At 40.0% G+C, this 20,422-nt stretch overlaps 1 protein-coding gene across 1 annotated transcript; it reads right to left on the reverse strand.

Moving 5' to 3' along the window:
• Positions 1-1,361: 1,361 nt before the first annotated feature.
• rcor2 (REST corepressor 2) lies at positions 1,362-19,680 on the reverse strand. Its single transcript, XM_032584169.1, has 13 exons — positions 19,527-19,680; positions 14,938-15,063; positions 13,486-13,542; positions 12,582-12,662; positions 12,410-12,462; positions 12,159-12,320; positions 10,636-10,760; positions 10,270-10,336; positions 9,935-10,177; positions 9,036-9,113; positions 8,809-8,866; positions 7,306-7,532; positions 1,362-4,096 (listed from the first exon to the last, which is right to left on the reverse strand). Exons 2-13 carry the CDS (start codon positions 15,059-15,061, stop codon positions 3,764-3,766), a joined length of 1,608 nt encoding a protein of 535 aa, XP_032440060.1. The 5' UTR covers positions 15,062-15,063; positions 19,527-19,680; the 3' UTR covers positions 1,362-3,763.
• Between the last annotated feature and the right edge of the window lie 742 nt (positions 19,681-20,422).

Here is a 20,422-nt window from a genome sequence, read left to right on the forward strand (position 1 = left end):
GAAGCTTTACCACTCTGACATTTCCTCCATTTGGATATTGGCTCTCACTTCGGTTCGCCTGAACAAAAAAATTTTTTAAAACCCTTTCCAGATGAACAAATGTCAAATATTTTGTTAATGAATTTCTTTAGGCTGGGCATGAGGCGTAAATATTTTTATTATAGCTTTTCGTGAAGATGAGACATTGTCTAAACCTCTGGCAGTGAAAAGGTCCAAATTGTGACCAACTTGTGAGTTCTTTGCCATGTGGCGCCATCTAGTGACCAGTATGAGAGAGTGCAAGTAACTTCAAAACAGATGAAATCGCGGAGAGAAAAATGTGAATTGGGAACAAATTTGGACATTGTGCGGTCAGTTTGTTTTTTTTTAGGCGGGTGGGCAACATGTATTATACAAGCTGTACTCTGGGCGACATGGACTTAAAATTTCATCACGATATTTTCTGGTTCTTTTGTCCTAGTAGCTGCATTTCGATTAACATAACTGGAATTTGACAATTTCGAAAAAAACTCTTTTTGACATTAAATTTGTTTTAATTCGCAAACCTGCCATAGAAACACTTTCTTCACAACACGAGTCACATTGTCAACAACCGGATGCTGCCACTGACTCAAACTACGAAGACAGGAAGTGACTAGAGGATAGTAAGCTGGGTGACGGCGGCATGTCTGTCCTCTTAGAACAAGTATTTTTATTAATGTAAATAAATGCTACTTTGTTGATATACGTTTTAATAATAATCCGTAAGTATTTCTTCAGCGGATGCGCAAATGAGACAATGTACAGTCGTTCAGTGACACGGCTTTTTTTTTTTTTTAGATATTTCTTTGACAAACTTATTCATGTGATTTTAATTGGGTTTCTTACGGCTAAATTGATATTTAGACATTAGTGGAATATTGAGAAAGTTTATAGCACATTTGTAATTGAAAGTTAGCTAATGATAACCAACTTGTGAATTACATTTAGCGTAACTGAATGGTATCAAACACAAACAATGCTCTGGAAAAATATTCCCAATTGTAGTACGCTTCTTTATGTCAAGTCACTCAAAAATGTACAATTTGTAATACTAACAGCACATATTTAATCATATTTTCAAATTTGTTGTTACCGTCATAGAACAAGCAGCTGAGTTTATTTTCACTGATTCACAGAAAAGATTAAATCTTTGATTTGATTTGCACAGGCTAGGAAAAGTGACAAAAGGATATTTGAATGCAGTCCAGGATTTAATTACATTTTCCAGATCTGAATAAATTGACAAAAATTATTCTTGAATGCTACCTACCTCCGTTCTGTCTAGCCTTCCTTTGCATCCAGGATCAATCTCCTCTTTAAAACACGACAGGAGTTAAAACTGTTTGATCATTTTGGTTTTTATTCTAACATGAACAGAAAATGTGGGTTTTTTTCTCTCCACAGTGTAAACAACTTCTCACATAAGGTACAAACAAGCAAGAACCAAAACAAATGAAAAGGCAGTCCTTGTTTGAATCCAAACCAAGTGATGGGACTGTTTCTGTTTCCAGTTGGGAATCGTGTCCAAATGAAAGAGAAGAAGCATTAAAGAAGATATTGATGTAAACAAACAAAAACTGCAGCGTTTCCTCATGATGGACTGGTTTAAGTTATCAAGTGTTTGGGATTCCAGCAGGACGCATTCTCTCTCCTGATTGGATCAAACGGACAGGAAGTCATCCTGATGCACCAATCAGAACTTAGTGATTAGATTTCTGTAAGAGTAAAGCTGCAGTAAGTAACTTTTAGAAACAATATGATTTTTACATATTGGTTAAAACTGTCACCGTCATTACAGTAAAATATGAGACAGATCATCTTAAAGAAAAAAAAGATTGGAGCTCCTCCATTGTAATCTGCACAAATCCACCTCTCCAGGTCAGAAACCACCAATCAGAACCAGGAGGAGGGTCTTAGCGCTGTCAATCAACCTCGTATATGGGCTGCTACTGCTGTTTAAATCGATAAAAGTAATTTTGGATTTGGTAGCCATGCTAACTAGCTTTAGCATTTAGAACTAGATGTAATATAGAAAGGTGGAGGGTTTGAGCAGCATATACATACGTATGATTGACAGCACTAAGACCCTTCTGGCTCTGATTGGTTGTTTTTGACTGGGCATGGCGTCTTCCTACAGATGGCAGTAGAACCACAGGGAGCTCAATTATTTCTTTTAAGATCATCTGTCTCATGTGTCACCTTCCTAAAATAATTACCAAAGTCATTTTTTGCCAACAAATTTTTGTAAAAGAAAAAAAGAGTTGGGTCATTATTTTAGCAAGGTGACAATATTCTATCATGTTGTTAAAAGTGACAGTTTTAAACAACATGTGAAAAAACCATTGTTTATAAAAGTGCAGCTTCAAAACCTTCCTTTAGAAACTTTTCTTCACTCTCCTCTGCCTTCATGTTCTCCGCTGGACGTCTCGCTCTCTCTTCCCGCCTGAACGAACCCTCACTGTGTTGAAGTCTAGTGTCTGTCTCTTCATTTTAAACGCCTCACTGACTCGTCTTCCGACGGTAGCAACCTCCACACTGAAGAGTAGCAGATCAAACCTTTTCTGGTTCCAACCAGCCAAATATGATTTTTAGTTTTTATTTTGTCCTCAAAGTGATACTTTTATGTAATCTGGTAAGTGATAATCAAACCAATGATGGAAAATGTGACTTTAATGGATTAATTGGGACTCTGAGGTGCCAGAGGTAAGCAGATTAAAGTTCTCGTCGTCTCATTGCCTCCTTTGTGCTCAGTCATCATCAGTATGCACAATCTACGCTACTTACAGTCACTAACAGTCTATCTAGGACTCAACCTTAAATATGGCTCCAGTTATACTGAAGAGCTGCAGCTCTTATGTCTTTTTAACTTAAACTGGAAGCAACAGATTCAACTACCTAAATCCACAACAACAGACTCAGCTTCTCTACGCTTCTGTACCGTTTTCTCCTCGTCTTTAAAGCTGCAATATGTAACTTTTATAGAATATATTTTACCTATTTGTTGAAACTATCGTTATGTCATATCAGTATAGTAGGACAGATAATCTGTGGGGAAAAAAGCCTCCCAAAAACCCTAATCTTCTCCCAGTGCTAACTAGAAACAACCAATTAGAGCCAGGAGGCGGGTCTTAGCGCTGTCAATCACCTTATGTTTGGCACTACTTATCCTACCCTCACTTTCTCCCCTTGCTCTCTGCTACGCAGAAGTTGGCATAGCCTGTCATGAAAGCTAAGGCAAGTTAACATGGCCACCTGTGTCGGTTTTCCTGTTTTTTCTGTGATTAGAACGTTTAGCAGTGAGTTCAGGATGTTGACTGACAGCGCTAAGACCCGCCTCCTGACTCTGATTGGTTATTTTTGGTTGGGAGCGTTGCATTTCAGACTGCAATAGTAGCACCGGGAGGAGATCGATTTTTTTCACAGATTATCTGCCTCAAACTGTCACAACATGGTGACAGTTTCAATAAATATGTAAAAAACATTTTTTTTTAATAAAAGTTACACACTGCAGCTCTAAGGGTCTAAAAATTTAAAGTAAAGCTCAGAAATAAAAGTGATTTCTTCACATGACCCGTCTTAAAACGCAGATTTGGCTCAGATGTGGGAGACTCCTCCTGTTTTCCAGATGTTCGTGTTTCTCTTCCGGTTTGGTGAATTTCGTGTTTCTACCTGTCGGTCGGTGTAGCCGCGGTTTGGAGGTAGCTGTTCACCTGAGCGCCATCATGTGACGAAGAAGCTAGTATCAGTGCGAGTTGGGCTGCTCCACTTTGAGGCCGACCAGCGACGGAGGCATCTGGCATCCAGCGGACGAGGAGCTGGGCGGAGAACCCCTGAGACTGGAGGAGGAAGAGGAGGAGGTGATGGCGGGCCGGATGAGCGGAGGAGGGGGGTGATTGTGCGGCGCTCGGTTCTGGAGCGGCCGCGTCTGGAGAGGCGGCGGCTGGCGGAGGAGGCTCGGGGGGGCGGAGGGCGGGGCCGGGCGCAGCAGAGGTGGGGGTTGGGAGAGAGAGGAGGGGGTGACAGAGGGAGGAGAGGAGGAGCTGCAGGGGTCTGCAGGGGAGTCCTCCATCTTCACCTGAAGAAGAGAGAAGAAGAAGAAGGTGGTTCAGGTGGAAAAGCTTCATCTCTGAAATTTTTACCTTTCATCCACGAGAGAAACACAAACTGTTTGTTTTCTGTTTCTCTGAGTAAAGATTTTTACAAAAGTTTCCTAATCCCCAAAAGTTAAACTAACACTCAGGTCCAAACAGGTTATTTAGGGTTCTGTCTTTATTTTTCTGTGCAAATTGTGACATTTTCATGTAAATTTGTTTCATGCTGCAATATTCTGCCTAAAACCGTCTCTGTGCTGCCCTCTTTGGTTGACCAGTGAATACTGCAGTTGAATTTCCTGGAGGTTTATAATGATGGCTTTTCTTCACACAGGCAAGGTTCTTATCTCACGCTGACACACGCCCCCTGGTGGCGAGTCAGGAGATGGACTAACGAACACTGATTAGCAGCGTTACTCAGCTTTACTAATGTTTGATTTGGACAGAGTGGAGTGGGTTTCCTCTGCTCTAACTATTGATGATGATGCCAGAGGAAGAGGAGAAGCTCACATTAGCTCTCAAGGTTTACCTCAGTGTTTTATAAGCCTGGTGGGCCACCAGGCTGAGCTTCATTTGTTTGTGACGGTAAAAACGGATTAAGCTAGGTTTATTATGAGGGGCCGTTTAGGACAAAATTTACGTTTTGTCTCTCACACACTACCAAAAAGTCTCGCATACTCCAAAAAAGTAGCCACGCACACTCCAAAAAATTACGTTTTGTCTCTCACACACTACCAAAAAGTCTCGCATACTCAAAAAAATTACATTTTGTCTCTCACACACTACCAAAAACTCACGCATACTCAAAAAAATAGCCACGCACACTCAAAAATTACTCACGCACATTCAAAAAATACTCAAATTGCGTATACACACACTACTAAAATGTCACACACACACACAAACGTTAACTTTCTCGCTCACATACACTACTACCAGCTCGCTCACATACACTGTACTAACAGCTCGCACATTCACAAACGTTAACTTTCTCGCTCACATACACTGCTAACAGCTCGCACACACACAGACGTTTATCTCTCACATACACAAGACTAAAGTTGAACACACACACAGTACTAAGACTCGTTTTATGTATGTGTGAGAGCGAGACTCTTTTTGAATGTGTGAGAGCGAGACTCTTTTTGAATGTGTGAGAGCGAGACTCTTTTTGAATGTGTGAGAGCGAGACTCTTTTTGAATGTGTGAGAGTTGTCACGGAAGAGGTGGGGCATAATTTTTGGATCAAACTGCGCATGCGTAGATCCTAAACTATAAGTTTCGATTGTTGACTCACTGTATGTTCTATTACTTAGTATATTTGTGCTTTTAAATATATATAGAACGTTTAACTTTCTTGTAGATTAAATGTGCTATAGAAATAAATGAATCTGATTGATTGATTAAAAATAGCAAAATTGCTGTAGTACAATCTGTCCACTGGGTGCCAGTATTACAGGAATTATTAACCGGCGCCAACTAGTGCCGAAGAAGAAAGAGTTTGCTATACCGAACATGGCTAACTCTAATTCGAAACGAGAGAGAATTGGTCAGGCAGCTGCCATTTTAAACACCATTCTATCTTCTCCGGAGGCAACCAGCACTTTGACAGGCGCATTAAACGATTCAACGACTGCCCGCAGTGCTACAATCTGGCACCCAGTGGACAGATTGTACTACAGCAATTTTGCTATTTTTAATCAATCAGATTCATTTATTTCTATAGCACATTTAATCTACAAGAAAGTTAAACGTTCTATATATATTTAAAAGCACAAATATACTAAGTAATAGAACATACAGTGAGTCAACAATCGAAACTTATAGTTTAGGATCTACGCATGCGCAGTTTGATCCAAAAATTATGCCCCGCCTCTTCCGTGACAACTCTCACACATTCAAAAAGAGTCTCGCTCTCACACATTCAAAAAGAGTCTCGCTCTCACACATTCAAAAAGAGTCTCGCTCTCACACATTCAAAAAGAGTCTCGCTCTCACACATACATAAAACGAGTCTTAGTACTGTGTGTGTGTGTTCAACTTTAGTCTTGTGTATGTGAGAGATAAACGTCTGTGTGTGCGAGCTGTTAGCAGTGTATGTGAGCGAGAATGTTAACGTTTGTGTGTATGTGCGCGAGCTGGTAGTAGTGTATGTGAGCGAGAAAGTTAACGTTTGTGAATGTGCGAGCTGTTAGTACAGTGTATGTGAGCGCGCTGGTAGTAGTGTATGTGAGCGAGAAAGTTAACGTTTGTGTGTGTGTGTGTGACATTTTAGTAGTGTGTGTATACGCAATTTGAGTATTTTTTGAATGTGCGTGAGTAATTTTTGAGTGTGCGTGGCTATTTTTTTGAGTATGCGTGAGTTTTTGGTAGTGTGTGAGAGACAAAATGTAATTTTTTTGAGTATGCGAGAGTTTTTGGTAGTGTGTGAGAGACAAAACGTAATTTTTTTGAGTATGCGAGGCTATTTTTTTGGAGTATGCGAGAGTTTTTGGTAGTGTGTGAGGGACAAAACGTAATTTTTTGGAGTGTGCGTGGCTACTTTTTTGGAGTATGCGAGACTTTTTGGTAGTGTGTGAGAGACAAAACGTAAATTTTGTCCTAAACGGCCCCTCATAGTTTATAGTTGACGCATTGAACTGGCAGTGAGGGGGTGCATATCAATTGTGCCCGACTGTTGGCTTCATATGCTAGTATATGTCCAAGTCTGTTGCAGCCTCCAACAGATTTCGTTTTGTTTTGAATTGCATCCAACCTTCTCATCAACTCTGATCAGCTTCCCCCTGAGATAAAACATCCAGCTTAAAACGAAACATCTTGAGGCATGTTGCACGTCGTTCAAAAAGAAAACCGATCAATCCATAGTAAACCTGCAGGATTTTATTGTATCTATAGATATTTATATACAAACCATTCTTAAATTCTGGGCTGTTTTAAAGAAATCATTTCATTTTACTGTAAAACTTTTATCACCACAGTTCAATTTTCAGTTTATCCATTAAGTGGAAATCAAGTGTTGCTGTTTTTATAGTTCATAGAGATTTAAACTTGCTCAAACTGGTGATTAGAAATCATCTGACTAAAAGTAGAAATGTTTTCCATTAGTGAAGTCTTTCATAACCAAACAGATGTTCTGTTTTACCAGAGCTTGCCCGTTCATCCTGACCAGCTGTGATAAAGTCCACAGCCTCACCTCCTCTTCCTCGCCGCCTCCTCCGTCGGCCGCCAGCTCCTCGCTGCTCCTGCGGGCGTCTTTCTGGTCCCGGCTGGTGGCCACCTGCTCGGCGGCCCACTCCCTCAGCACCTCGTCCAGGTTGAAGCGTCGCCGGTAGCTGACGAAGAACGAGCTCACCTGAGGAGGCGTCTTGGTGCCGATCACCTCGGCGATGGCTGTGAAGTCTTTACCGTAGCGACGGATGGCTGAAAAGGAGACGTCAGGTTAACTGATGAAGGAGGAGCTTCGTTTCGATCTACAGTTAACCTCGATGTGAGCACAGCTGCTTCAGACGTTCCTGTGGTTGGGAAATGGAGGGCAGCTAGTCTGCAGCTGCTGGGAGGGTATGAGCCTCACCTGTTGACCTTTATGCAGAACCTGAAGGCTTCATGAGTTTCCTCTGTTAACATGTCAGAAGTTTACTGTCTATCTACTATGTTGTCAATAAACAGAAAATGTTCATTAAGACAGGCTTAAATGTGGCCATATGCAAAGTAAGACGGAGAAGAGTGAACAGTGGAGTAATCAAAGGATGTTCTCACTCCCCATAGTCTGATAAATTTGGTTCGATTTGGTACCACAGTTGCAACATTTGTTATATTTTCAGCTGGTGCGGTTCACTTTCACTGTTCAATCAAACAACCAAATTAATTGAAAAACCTGTTCCCTCTGCCGCCTGTGGGGGCGCTGCACCAAGAAACACTGAAGGAAATGACACAAAAACCTCTGAGGAAGACATGAGCGCAACTTCCTTCTTCACTAAATGACAACAAAAATGAAGTGGCATTAGTTTAGTGATTGTAGGATTTCTCTTTTGTTTTTAGCAAAAGACCACGAGCCATTTCTCCCGCTAATGCGAGACTAGAGTGTTTGTTTTGGTTGTATTTACCCAGAATGCACTACTCTATAGTCCACTTCCTGCTTTTGGAGCGGTCATGGTTTGCTTAGCGTTCACTTATGCATACAAACCGCAGGAGTTTCATGTTTCACCTCCGTGCTTCATAACTACTTAAAGATAAACGGCACAAAGTGAAAACTGTGAATAATAATAGGTTACGTCACCAATTTGACAGTATTTTGGATAATTAAAACAAAAATCTGATCAATAATTATTGGTAACGACCGATGTGAAAAGCATATATCGTGATAGTGGAAATGTGTTTATAAATGAGTATAATTTGAATCCTGTAAAAATGTGAGAAAATCCCCAATAAAACAAATCAGTGCACGCAGATATCAGCAAAGTTGTTTTTTCACTCATCATCCCAATCATAAATCATTAAATGTGAAATACTGATACGAGATTCATCCCCACTACTGGGGTATGTAAACTTCTGACTGGCTAACTCCAAACCTGAGAGAAGCCGTGAGCCGCAGCAGCACAGACGGCTCTTGTGTGGAGAATATGAATGTGTTGTCTGGCTGCGAGGACAGACAGCAGACTCTGTGGGAGAGGAAGATGACGCTCTGGCTCTTACTCACCCTGCACGGCCAGCAGCTGCTCCTCTGTGGTCCAACGAGAGTTCATCTTCGGGGCAGGCTGAGGAGAAGAAGAAGGGAGGAGACTTTCTAGAGTCACTGAGCGAGGCGGCAGGAAGCAAACAGATCAAAACTAATCCGTCCTACATGATGGAAAATAAACCTTGGAAGCAGACGAATTAACGGAGAAAGTGAAGGAGAAAACGCTTAGGAGACAGATGGAGTTTTACCTCTGCTGGTCTGAAAACGTCGACACCTTCAGTCAGGCTCTGTTTCAAGCTGCTGTTGGTCTGTTTGATTGACTGAACCTGAGAAAAAATTAAACAAGACTATTAGGTTTGGTTTATTTAAAATCACAGCATTACCAGGTTTAAGGCAGCGCTGTCCAAACCTTTTAGCCCAGGGAATAAAACGGGCAGATTTAAACTACTGGCAGTTCACACAATCCATTAAATTAAAAATGCAAAGATGAGTTTTTAGTTTTACCTGCTCAACAAAACCGTTTTTAATTTTTTTTTTATACAATCTTATATCGTTAAACATAAAAAAGTCAGATACAGATCGGATTTGCCTTGTGTGAAAGTGGCCATGGAGACTCCAATTTACATAAAATTAACCAGACATGTCAAACAGAAGGACAATAGTTGACTTTTAGACCTTTGCTGAAGAAGATAAGCTCAGGTTATAAGTGCTACTTGCTAATGTAAAATGGCCGGCACAGCAGAAATGCAGAATATTTCTAGACAGGAGTAAAAAACGCATAAAATTCAACCCAACACCAATTGCCAATCTTTAAAAAGCTGATTTTGTCTGAAATGTTGCTAAATATAGCAAGAAAGTCGCTGAGCTGGTAATGGTGGAGTGACTGGTTAACTGGAAACGTGCAGACATGACCTGGTGGGTCTACCAGTCAAAAAGAAGGACAATAGTTGATTTTTAGACCTTTGCTGAAGTAGATAAGATCAGGTTATAAGATTGGCTTTGCATGTATCAGCTGATCACCAATCTCCCAAAATTAAGAAAATCGGTGCACCCTTATTTTTTATATTTCTCTTTATACCTCGCTGTAAATTTCAAATACAGCAGCACACTCAGGACACCAATGTCTTACTGCTGTCCGTGAACCCACCTGTCTCTTGAGCGACACCAGGTGTGTGTCCAGCTGACGTACGGACAGAACCCCGGCATCGTGGGAGGTGGACAGAGCCGTGATGTCGGTCTGGTCCAGGTGCATGCCTTTGGGTGGTCTGCGGCGAGCTCTGAGCGGGTGGTGTCTGTACTGAGCTCCGATGCTCTCCTTCTTCACCGGGCCGGACCGGCTGGGCGGGGCTTTCTCTGCGTTGCTGCTGCCGCTGCTGTTCTGCTTTACGGCCTGAGAGCAGAGAGGAGGCGCCACCATCTTGTCGCTTTTCACCGCATCAGGTAGAAAGTGAGCGACTCAAAGTTGAGATTTGTGGCGCTCACCTCTTTTTTTGCGTCGACCTCGAAGTCGCTGTCTTCACCCGGCTCTCCTTCTTCAATCTCATCGTTGCTGCATGGGAAAAAAAAAAAAGACAAACAGAAATAGATTAGACAAGAATTGGTTTGGACTGAAGCTCCGTCTCTATCCAGCCTCTTAATTAAATCTACAAATGACATCTTACACTCTCCACATGTCAGCTGAAAGGGGCAGAAATAACGAGTCTGCCTCATTTATATTCATGGGAACTGTTTCCCAGGACGACGTACACATCCGGTGTTATTTAACAAAGAAGTTCTGTAAATGCCACATCTTGTCTGGGATCGTCCTTCTCTCCTTTCGCCTGCATTTATCAACAGAAGCGTTGTTACCTGTCATCTTTCTCTCTCTTGCTGATGAGCCTGCGGGCCTGTCGATCCATGACGGAGGTTCTGGTTCTGGTTTTCTTCCAGCTGTAGTAATACTTCACTAAGCTGGAGATCAGCTTGTCTGGAAGCTACAGAACAAACAAATGTTAGCAGCTTAGAAAAGTTTCCATTACGCTTTAAACTTTTTCCAGATTTTGTCACACTACAACAACAAACCTAAATTAGGGATGCACCAATATAAAAATTTGTGCCGATAATTTCTGACATTAATTCTGCTATTATGGCAATATTTACCGATGTATACTTTGCAATAAATCAATTAATGGCATAATAAATTAAAATGAGCTTGATAATTTCCATTCTGATAATGAATATTTTGCTTACAGAGACTACATAATCGATTTTATTTCGGTTGTGTTTTTATTTCCATTGTATTTATTGTTTTATAGATATTTAAAATATCTTCCACTTCCAGTCTAAAGTGTTCTTCACAAAATTAACTTGCATTATGACACCAATGTCAATATATTACTAGAAAATGGTATCAAAACAACAATATTATTGTTTATTGGAATATTTTTTGTGACAAATTGTCATCCTGCACAATTTGCTGGACAATAAATGTCAATAAAAAAAACTAAAATCAGCTGATATTGTTGTTGACACTAATATTTCATGCATCCCTTACCTAAATATATATTATTTGGTCCATCAACAAGTAGTGCATCATTCCAAAGTGATAGAAGTTATAAATAACCTAAAATTGTTTCACGGTTGTATGGTTTGTTCATGTTGCTCATCTTTGCTCCACTGTGATTAGGGTTAAACTTTAAACATTTCAAAGACTTTCTTTCAATAATAGCTTTCTTCCATGACCATCAGATTGGTGGAGTGCAGAATCAATGTTGGTGATTCTGCACTTCTCACACATGAGCTGTGGATCTCTGCAGCTCCTCCAGAGTCACCATGAGCCTCTTTGCTGCCTCACTGACGAATATTCTCTTTTTCCAGCCTGTCAGTTTAGATGGTCTGTCGTAACGTTTTTCACTTTTCTAATGTTCATATGATGGACAGAACGGAGCTTTGAGAAACGTTTCAAGCTTATAACATGAACTACTTCTCTGTTTAACGCCAAGCCAAACGGCATTATGAAGGAGCACTGTTGTGATTATGTGTTGAAGGCGGAGTGTCGGAAAGAGGAGTTTCTTAAAGAGACACAGGCCAATTTCAAGGCGTCAGATTTCTTTAACGTTATGTTTGATATACATATGGCATTTTTGTAACAATTGAAGGCAACATAGTTACTTTACTGAGCTACTTTGTGGCTGGAAAATACATAATACCGCCTCTAAGGTTTTTTTTGTGGAAAATATTGAAAATCGTGAATCATTTTACTTCTACTTCACATAAAATCCCAACGAAATACATCAAAGTTTTTTGATATGTGACAAAAAGGTGAAAAGTTTCAGGCGATGCTTCTGCAGCATCTATGGACCCTCTGTTGTGTGTTTGTTGACGTTTCGCACCATCTGCTGGATGCGGTGGAAGCTCTTGCCGTGGAAGCTGAAGGCCTGCTCAAACAGAACTTTGTCCTCGACCGTCCACTCGTCTGGGAACGGCGTGAAGTTGGCCAGGTCGGCCAGCGAGCGCTCCACGTCGTGTTTGTGCCATAACAACATCCCCAAAGCCTGATGGGAACCGAGAGCCCAGAAATCAGGAACGGAAAAAGGTCACCAGATGAGTTTTATCATCAGTAACATTCTGGTGTACATCATACCTGCTCCATGTTGTATCCATGTTTTTCTTTAGCCATTAGGATGTACTCATCCACTGCAATTAAATCAAATAATCAGAAAGAAAAAAACGCTTCCATAGAAAGTTAAAGTTAAACCTTTGGACTAGAAGTTTAGGTTTATTTTGTCAACTTTGTGGAGATGGAAGGAGCTTACACATGTTATCTGAGAGCTGAGTGTTGGGACACCAGACCAGCATGCTCCTCTGGTCCTTCTCATTGTAGCGGGCTGGACTGTCTGATGTCAGAACAGAAACAACTTAATACGTTTCAAATTATTCCTTCAACATCATTTTCCTCATAAACTCAAAGCAAACCTGTACTCTTCACTTCAGGCTAGAACTCATGTTTGATGGGGTTATTTATTAGACAATTTTTGAAACAATAAACAACCTTTTAAAAAAAAAAACTTCATGGTTGAATCTGATTTCTTTCTTTGATAGGTGAAGGTGATGTCAGAAAACAAAACAATTTTAGGAACTGTTATGAAGTGTTTGTTTCTCCTCAAAATGTAAATGACAGAGCCAAATGGTTATCAGACACATTATACATCCACCAAATTATTTACAAAATCACACCGGGTTTTTTTATTAATTAATCCAGATGCAAAAAGTCTGATCAGTTTTTCTCTTATTAATTTAATTTTCCTCGTAGGGATGGAGGGATGGATTTTCACAGATCTACGTCTCAGATGGTGGAAAGGAGGATTCTGTTTTAAAGCACTACGGTAATTATTTTTCCATGCATGCTCTTCCTCTGCACTTCCACACCTGAAACATCTTTTGCCAAAATCCATATTTTTCCAAGAGATTTCCAGACTGTATGAAAACCTCTCTGCAATATAATCCATCACTTCATTTCTCTTAATTTAATCGCCATTTGTGTTCTCTTTATTATTTAAAATGTAAATAAAACCAAATATTTCAGTCTTTCATGTAGACGAGGCAGATTTGGCCATAGAGGCCCCTGATGGTCCAGAAACAGATGAAAACAATAAATCCCATCATTGTTACATTAAAATCCTTCCCCATCCCTTCCACAGCCTTCTCTCTCCGGCTTACCTGGTTTGAACTCTGGGATCTGGGCCTGGTAGTCTCCTCCAACTCTGATCATGCTGTCTGTGTATTAGAGAGACGACAGGAGGTTTAAGGACAGGAAGTTTACAGTAATCAATGATGAGGCTCAGCTACTTTCAAACTGGGACATAAAGCATAAAACATAAAAATAAATAATCTATAGTTTCTGTTGTCATGAACGCATTTTCATCCATGCTACTAAGTAGGGCCGAGCGATGTGGCTTAAAAATAAACGTGATTTTTTTCATTCCACATCAAATTTAATTGAGTTTTTTTTTCTTGCTTTATTTTATTTTTTTAAGAAAATTCAGGGTCAGGCTACAAAAATTTTTTAATTATGAGTATAAAGTTGTAATATTATCAGAATAACATCCAATTTTACCAGAAGAACATCTTAAAATTACAAGAAAAAAAGCTTCTCTAGAGTTATCAGGATCTGATGGGCTCAGTTCAAGTGTCGTTTTCACAATTGTTTCAATTAATAATTTTATACTTGTGTGTTAAAAGATAAAATATTTGTTTATCTGTTAAACAGATACCAATGCATAACTTCACAAGATGCTAAGTATTGCCCCTTTTAACTTTTTGCTCTCATACATAACTCTCCTAAAATTACAGATTCATTCTAGTAAAATTTAAACTTTTTTCTCTTATTATTTGGACTTTATTGTCATACAATTGCTGTCTTGTAATACGACTTTATTTTTGTAATTATAAAAAAAATCATAGCCTGGCCCTAATACTTTGTTGTAGAGTTGACCTGAATTTAAAGCCCAAATAAATGGGAACTGTAAAAAAACTCATGTCAAACAAAATGTCGGCTTTGGGCGTGCTGACATCGCTCTGAAATACAGATCCAAGGATTGCATTGATGAAAAAAAAGGAAAAAATAATCTGATTTTCTAAAAATCTGAAAAAACCAAATATATTCATCGCCCAGCCCTACTCTTCTGCAACATCTAAGACGGAGCAACAGCAGAGGCTGGCTTTGAGTAATTAGCGCTGTGCCTCAGCTAACAGGAAGCAGCGCAGACCGGAAGAGTGGACAGCAAGCAGAGGACAGAGACGGTTCGGGAAGACACATTAGGCTTTCCTCAGGGACAGAAGATAGGAACGGAGGAGTAGATGCATCACATGAGTAAAATAGATTGAAGAAGAGGAAACAGGCTGTACAAAATCTAGGAAATGTTACAAAATTAAACAGATGTGTCTGATATAAAAACTAAAACCAAATGAGTGAGTGGCAGGAGAAAAACAGAAGGAAAGATCCATTCGGGCAGTGGGTGACATGAGTGTGGGAAGATGCTGGGGGAGGGGACGCCTTGTATCACTGCAGCAGTATGACAAACTCCACCAGAACAGCTGGCGTCATCTGGGCCAGGAACATGCATTAAATCAACGGCAGAGAAGAAGAAGAAACGTTCAACAAGTGTCTACCATGAGCGTGCTCTTCATCGCTGCTCTCCTCCTCAGAGTGGGGCTGGCTGCTGCCGTTAGTGACGGTTTTGGCTCTGCTCCTGGACAGGACCCCAGCCCCAGAGCGCTCCATCACTGAGGGCATGACTGCAACACACACACACACTGAGTGGATCAGTTCTCCAACCCTGACATTTATGGATTAGGTGGGATTATCCCAGCAATAAAACAAAGACTCAAAGTCGGGTTAAATGTAGGAGTTGACATCTTCTTGAACTTGAAATCCTTGAAAATCACAACATTCTCATAAAACAGAACAGGTGCTACATTTTTCCACATTTCAAAGTTCAATGTGTTTTATGCGTTTGACTGATCTGACTAACTATTGTCCTGCTGACAGGTTCTGTCTCTGCAGCTCCTCCAGAGACAGGAGCATGGGCCCATGGGCCCTTTACCCGAGTCTCTGATTAACGTTCTCCTTGCTTGGCCTGTTAGGTAAGATGGTGTTTAGGAAAATTCTTTTTCGTTTTGATAAAGGGAGGCCATGTTTTGTTACATCTGCAGTTGTGCTAGACTCTTTCCATTTTCAGGTGATGGATTAAGGTTGGGATGTTGTTTTATGACCTAACTGCTTTAAACTTCTCCCTGCTGTCTTTATGATGCTGTTTTTTTCACTAATGTTCTCTAACAAATCTCTGTGGCCTTCACTAATTTTACCAAGTTTAGGTTGCGCACTAACAGCTATTAAAAACCTTCAGCTTTATGCCTCCTTAGCTTGTCCAATGCAGGCTAGAATGTGCGTTTGTAAACATTACTTCCAGAATTTGCTTTTATTTAATTAAATCCGTTCTTTCTTCCGTTGATTCAACAAATATTCGCCACTTTACTGACTGCAAACGCAAGCATGAAAAGTTATCGATCTTCTCTGGTGATTAACAACAGGGAGGGACATCATGAAATTCTGCACTCATTTTTTCTCTCAGAGCATTAATGTGCCAGAACGCTTAATATAAACCGCCCATTTAAAAAGCAAAATCTAGCAGCTCTGTCAGAATAATCAGCTGTGGACCTGTGAGGTTTAGTTTTGTGATGACTCTTGCATGTAGGTCATTTTGAGCTGCACAACGGAAACCTGCGCCACCACTACATAGGGTAGCCTCTCTAGCAGAATCGTGAGCAGCTTTTCCTGGAACATTTTCTGGTCTTCCAGACAACTTCACTTGAAACATTTCTGATAACAGCCATTCACCTTAAGGAGGAAATGTTTAAGTGAAACATTTTCTCCTTACACTCCTGTTAAGGTTAAGATTGTAATTTTTGAAGGAAGCATCGTCAGAGTGACTAGTCTCATTACAAATATTCCTTACCTCCCAACTTAGCTACTGTGTGTTAACCAGAATTATTGTTACTGCCTAGTTTTTGAAAGAATACCTTAGGGAACACAAAACTCTGTTTCCTTAAAGTGTCTCAAATCATCCTAGACCTTTTAATAGAAATGATGGGATTAGTTCATGCGACTGTTTCTCTGACTTCTAGTATTCAACTAAATGCACACTGATGATGAGCATTAACCTTTAAGATTGAGTTGCAAACCCAAACAACACAACAACCCCCTTGGGCGTCATTTGGTCTTTAGCCAAAATTCATTCTCAGCAAAATCCCCATGCTGCACTCCAAGCAGTTCCTAAAAAAATAGATGCAACAGAAACATTTTAGTTTCTGTAATCTAATTTATAATAATATTTTTTAGTTTGATCAGGACAGCTGTTTCACTGACATACAGTCACTCTTCAAAATAGGAAAAACCAGAGAACTTGTGCACCGATATGAATACATATACCAAAAGCTAATATTCATACTGCTGTTATGGCCAACAACTGATATTTACCAATATAACATTTATTCATATATGTTAGTAAACTGTAAACTGTGATTGCGTTTACTGTTGACACGTAAACTCAATCACAGCAACTACATTTCTTCTCTGCTTCAGCTAAAACATCCCATAATCCTGCGCTGCATCGGAGGCGTCTCCCTATCTGGGCCGAGATCAACACTGGTCGTTAATATTGGCCCAGTTTTACTTACTTGGACCGATACAGATAAGTTAAAAAATGACTAACATTGACCAATAATGATGCTGGTGTCGATATACATCAAGGAACCCTAACTCAAGGTGCATGGTAGTTGTTCTACACAAGCCAGAAAATGGATAAATTTACCTAAATTTGATCAGTCAAAGCAGTAATTAAACATTTATAACAACTGAATCAGGTTAGATCAAGATGATAAGAAAAGAAACAAAAAAATAATAAATAAAGTTATTTAGTTTTTTTGCAAATTCAAGAGCAGTAGCTTAGTAATTCCTGTTAATATCAGTTTACTGGTTAAATTTACCAGTAAAATTTATACATGGTTAAATTTTTCAACCAGCTGTGCTTGAAAAATTATCAAAACATTTTGGATACTTAAAATAGGATGAAACGGCTGAAGTGCAAAAAATTTATATGTATTTTAATTGGGATTTTTTATGTTTGCATTTTTTAAGACTTTAGAGTTCTTGTTAAGGTTTTATTAATAATGTCTTCCAACAACACATAATTACCTAACGATGTATTCAAATTTCCTGTCAACTTTAAACATTTGTTAACTAAAAACACTGGGTGACTGCCCTAATGCCCCCACCACCAGGTTTAGCTAGTTTTCTGGGGAAAACCCTGAGATTATCATAAATATTTTAGATTTCCACTTCCTTTTCGTGGCTTAATATGCATGCACCAATGAAGTGAGTTTAACTCCAGTTTATACATCTTTCTATCCATTGTTTATACATGTTTGTCCTAGCAGGGTCACAAGGAGCTGGATCCCATTTCCACTGGTTAATAGTTGCCAGTCCATCACAAGGTAATCCAAGTTCAATTTAAAAAGTTTTGAAGTACTTAAATATCTTATGGTTGTTAAATCTCTGCATTTCATCATTCTATACCAAATATTCTAAAATTAAACATTTTTACAACATTTTAAACTCACCAAAAGCCAAGCAAGTCGGTAAAATCTATCACAAAAGAAACATAAAACCAACAGCATCTGAGATGAGAGTGGGGGGAATATTGCATCAGCCTCTTTAATCAGAGCATTAGCAGCTTTAAATCAGAGCTTTTTATTCAGAAGACGCAGATCCACACAGTCCGCCTGGCTTCTCACTAATAATATCAGATTATAACAATCATCATATACAGTCGCCTCTTAAACGCCTGAACTTTCCCAGCCCTCATCCTCCCATCAGATACTTCATCATCCTCAGTTTCCCAACCGGAACAAAGCAAGAGGACGCATAGACTCCCTAGATTAACCCCACATCTCTCCTTCAACACGTTTAATTTGGCCAGTTTCTACATCTGCAGCCGGATGAGCTTTCCAATCAGAGAGATTACGATCACACCAACCAGCAGCTACAGGCAGACAATGCAAGAGGCTCTCTGGAGGTCTTTTGTCTGTCGCTGCTCCCTCAGCCCCCCTCTCCCTCCTAAAGACAACAGCAGCTGCCCCATCCAACTTCACCGGACAGAAATCGCTCACATCAACACTCATAAATAAACTACTGCTGCTACAATAAAGATTTTTGACACCCATTAAGGGGGCAAAACAAGTATTAATATCGCTCTGGTTCACTTTACTTTCATGGACTTTTCAACGCAGTAGCCTGGAATATGGGTAGCCTCGATCAATATAAACAAGCCAAAACACCTAAAACTAAACCATATAATCTCCATTTATTATTAAAAATGACAAAAATACATAAATCTAAACAAATACATACATTAGATTATGCTTTAATAACTTTTAAATCGGCATCTTAATATATCCAGACAGGAATTGCAACTAAACACACCAAAACATGCTAAAAAATAGTACTTTTGAGCGCAAATTATGTTTTATTTGCGTTATTCATAACTTCAGATTCTTACAAATAAGGCCGATTAATAAAGCGCTCATTGTTCTTCAAGTCCTACTGCAGATTACATGTGGCAAAGTTCACATCATGGCTATGGACAGTTTTATTTTTTAAAATAATTTCAAGCCAAGTCTCTAATATTTTAAACCATTTCCATACTACGCATATAAATGTATGTATATGTAGCGTCCAATATTTAAATAAACACTTCAGCAGACTTTCATTCATCATCAGTGTGTGTGTTAAGACTTTAAGGTCCTTTTGTTTCCCCCCCCCCCCCCCCCCCCCCCCATGCGAAGGTTGCTCTCTCCTACAACTTACAACTTCCACTTTTTTAAGCTCTATTTTTCCCCCCCTAACTGTTTCAGAACCTAACGCTCAGAATAGAAACAGTTTCAACGGTCGGAGTAATTACCACAAACCGAACGATAAAATATATATATGTATATATATATATGTATATATATGTTAAAAATTAGGCGACACAAACTGCCCTCCCTCCTCACAAAGTGCAGTTGGAAGTCCTCCCCACTTTGCTCGTCGGGATGCTAGCGTTAGCCGCCTAGCTCGCTGGCGGGGCCGGCTCGTAGCCCCCCCGCGTTACATTTGTAACGTCGGGTAGTTGGAAGTGGAGGTTACAGTCACACACTCTTACCTGCGTTTCGCTTCTTCTCCGCTTCCCCCACCACCCCCCTCCGGCACTCCAAAACACAAAACTTGTCCGGGCCCCCCGTCCGCGGAAACCAATCCTCTTCAAAGTTGCGAAAGGGCGGCAGTTAAAGCATCCACAGCGGCTTAATTTGTGCCTAATTGATGAGCGCGGAGAAGTGCAGGGATAGATGGAAGCAGCCGTGAGTGAGCGTGGGACGGACAACACCCGCATAAAAGTGAGGTGGACATCCGCTCCGCCTCTCCCAGTTAACCGTTGGGATTGACTGAAAATAGTCCTCTGAAACTATTAAATTGAGATTTCTCTCAACTGTAAATTATATCACAAATATAAGGGCGCACAGTGTTTCACTCATCTATTTAAAAAAAAAAACCTTACTGAAAGGAATATGTTTTTAAACAAGCAGCAATCCACTTCCCTCTAGTCCTTTTATATAGTCAGCACATAACAACGCGACATCTCATATGAGTATAGTTTAGCAGAGCAATAGTTAAATTAAAGTCCTATCTGCCATCCATCAGATTCCCATAATTTAGGGTCTACTTGCCAGTGTGCAGGCGGAGTGATTCGTCAGCTGTGCATCTCTGTGCAGAGGCAGGCTGTCCAGACTTGCACTGGTGTATGCTTGTTGGAAGAAAGGGTGAGAGTGCTGGGTACAACTGTATGGAGGCCAGGAAGTGCCAGTATTTAAAATAATAAAGGAAAATCAGTTGAAATTGGATTTATGGCTCGTTTTAGTGCTAGAATTGCATTCCTAATGGACGCCCCATGTTGGAGTGTCTCTGTTATGTTCTGATTTGTAGACTTCAGTCCTTTTTTTGTTGTTTTTAGTTGAGGCAACACATGTTTTACAACTATTCTCTGTGGTTTTTGATTATGTG

This window comes from Xiphophorus hellerii, chromosome 14 (assembly GCF_003331165.1).
Source record: "Xiphophorus hellerii strain 12219 chromosome 14, Xiphophorus_hellerii-4.1, whole genome shotgun sequence".
Lineage (NCBI taxonomy): Eukaryota > Metazoa > Chordata > Actinopteri > Cyprinodontiformes > Poeciliidae > Xiphophorus > Xiphophorus hellerii.

Bases quoted from the DNA above. Each gene is read 5' to 3' on its own strand.
- rcor2 (XM_032584169.1), bottom strand. From the start codon at position 15,061: ATGCCCTCAGTGATGGAGCGCTCTGGGGCTGGGGTCCTGTCCAGGAGC. The intron at 12,321-12,409 runs GTATGATGTACA...GGTTCCCATCAG, and splicing joins ATGGATACAACATGGAGCAG to GCTTTGGGGATGTTGTTATG. The intron at 7,533-8,808 runs GTGAGTAAGAGC...TCTCCTTTTCAG, and splicing joins GCAGCTGCTGGCCGTGCAGG to CCATCCGTCGCTACGGTAAA.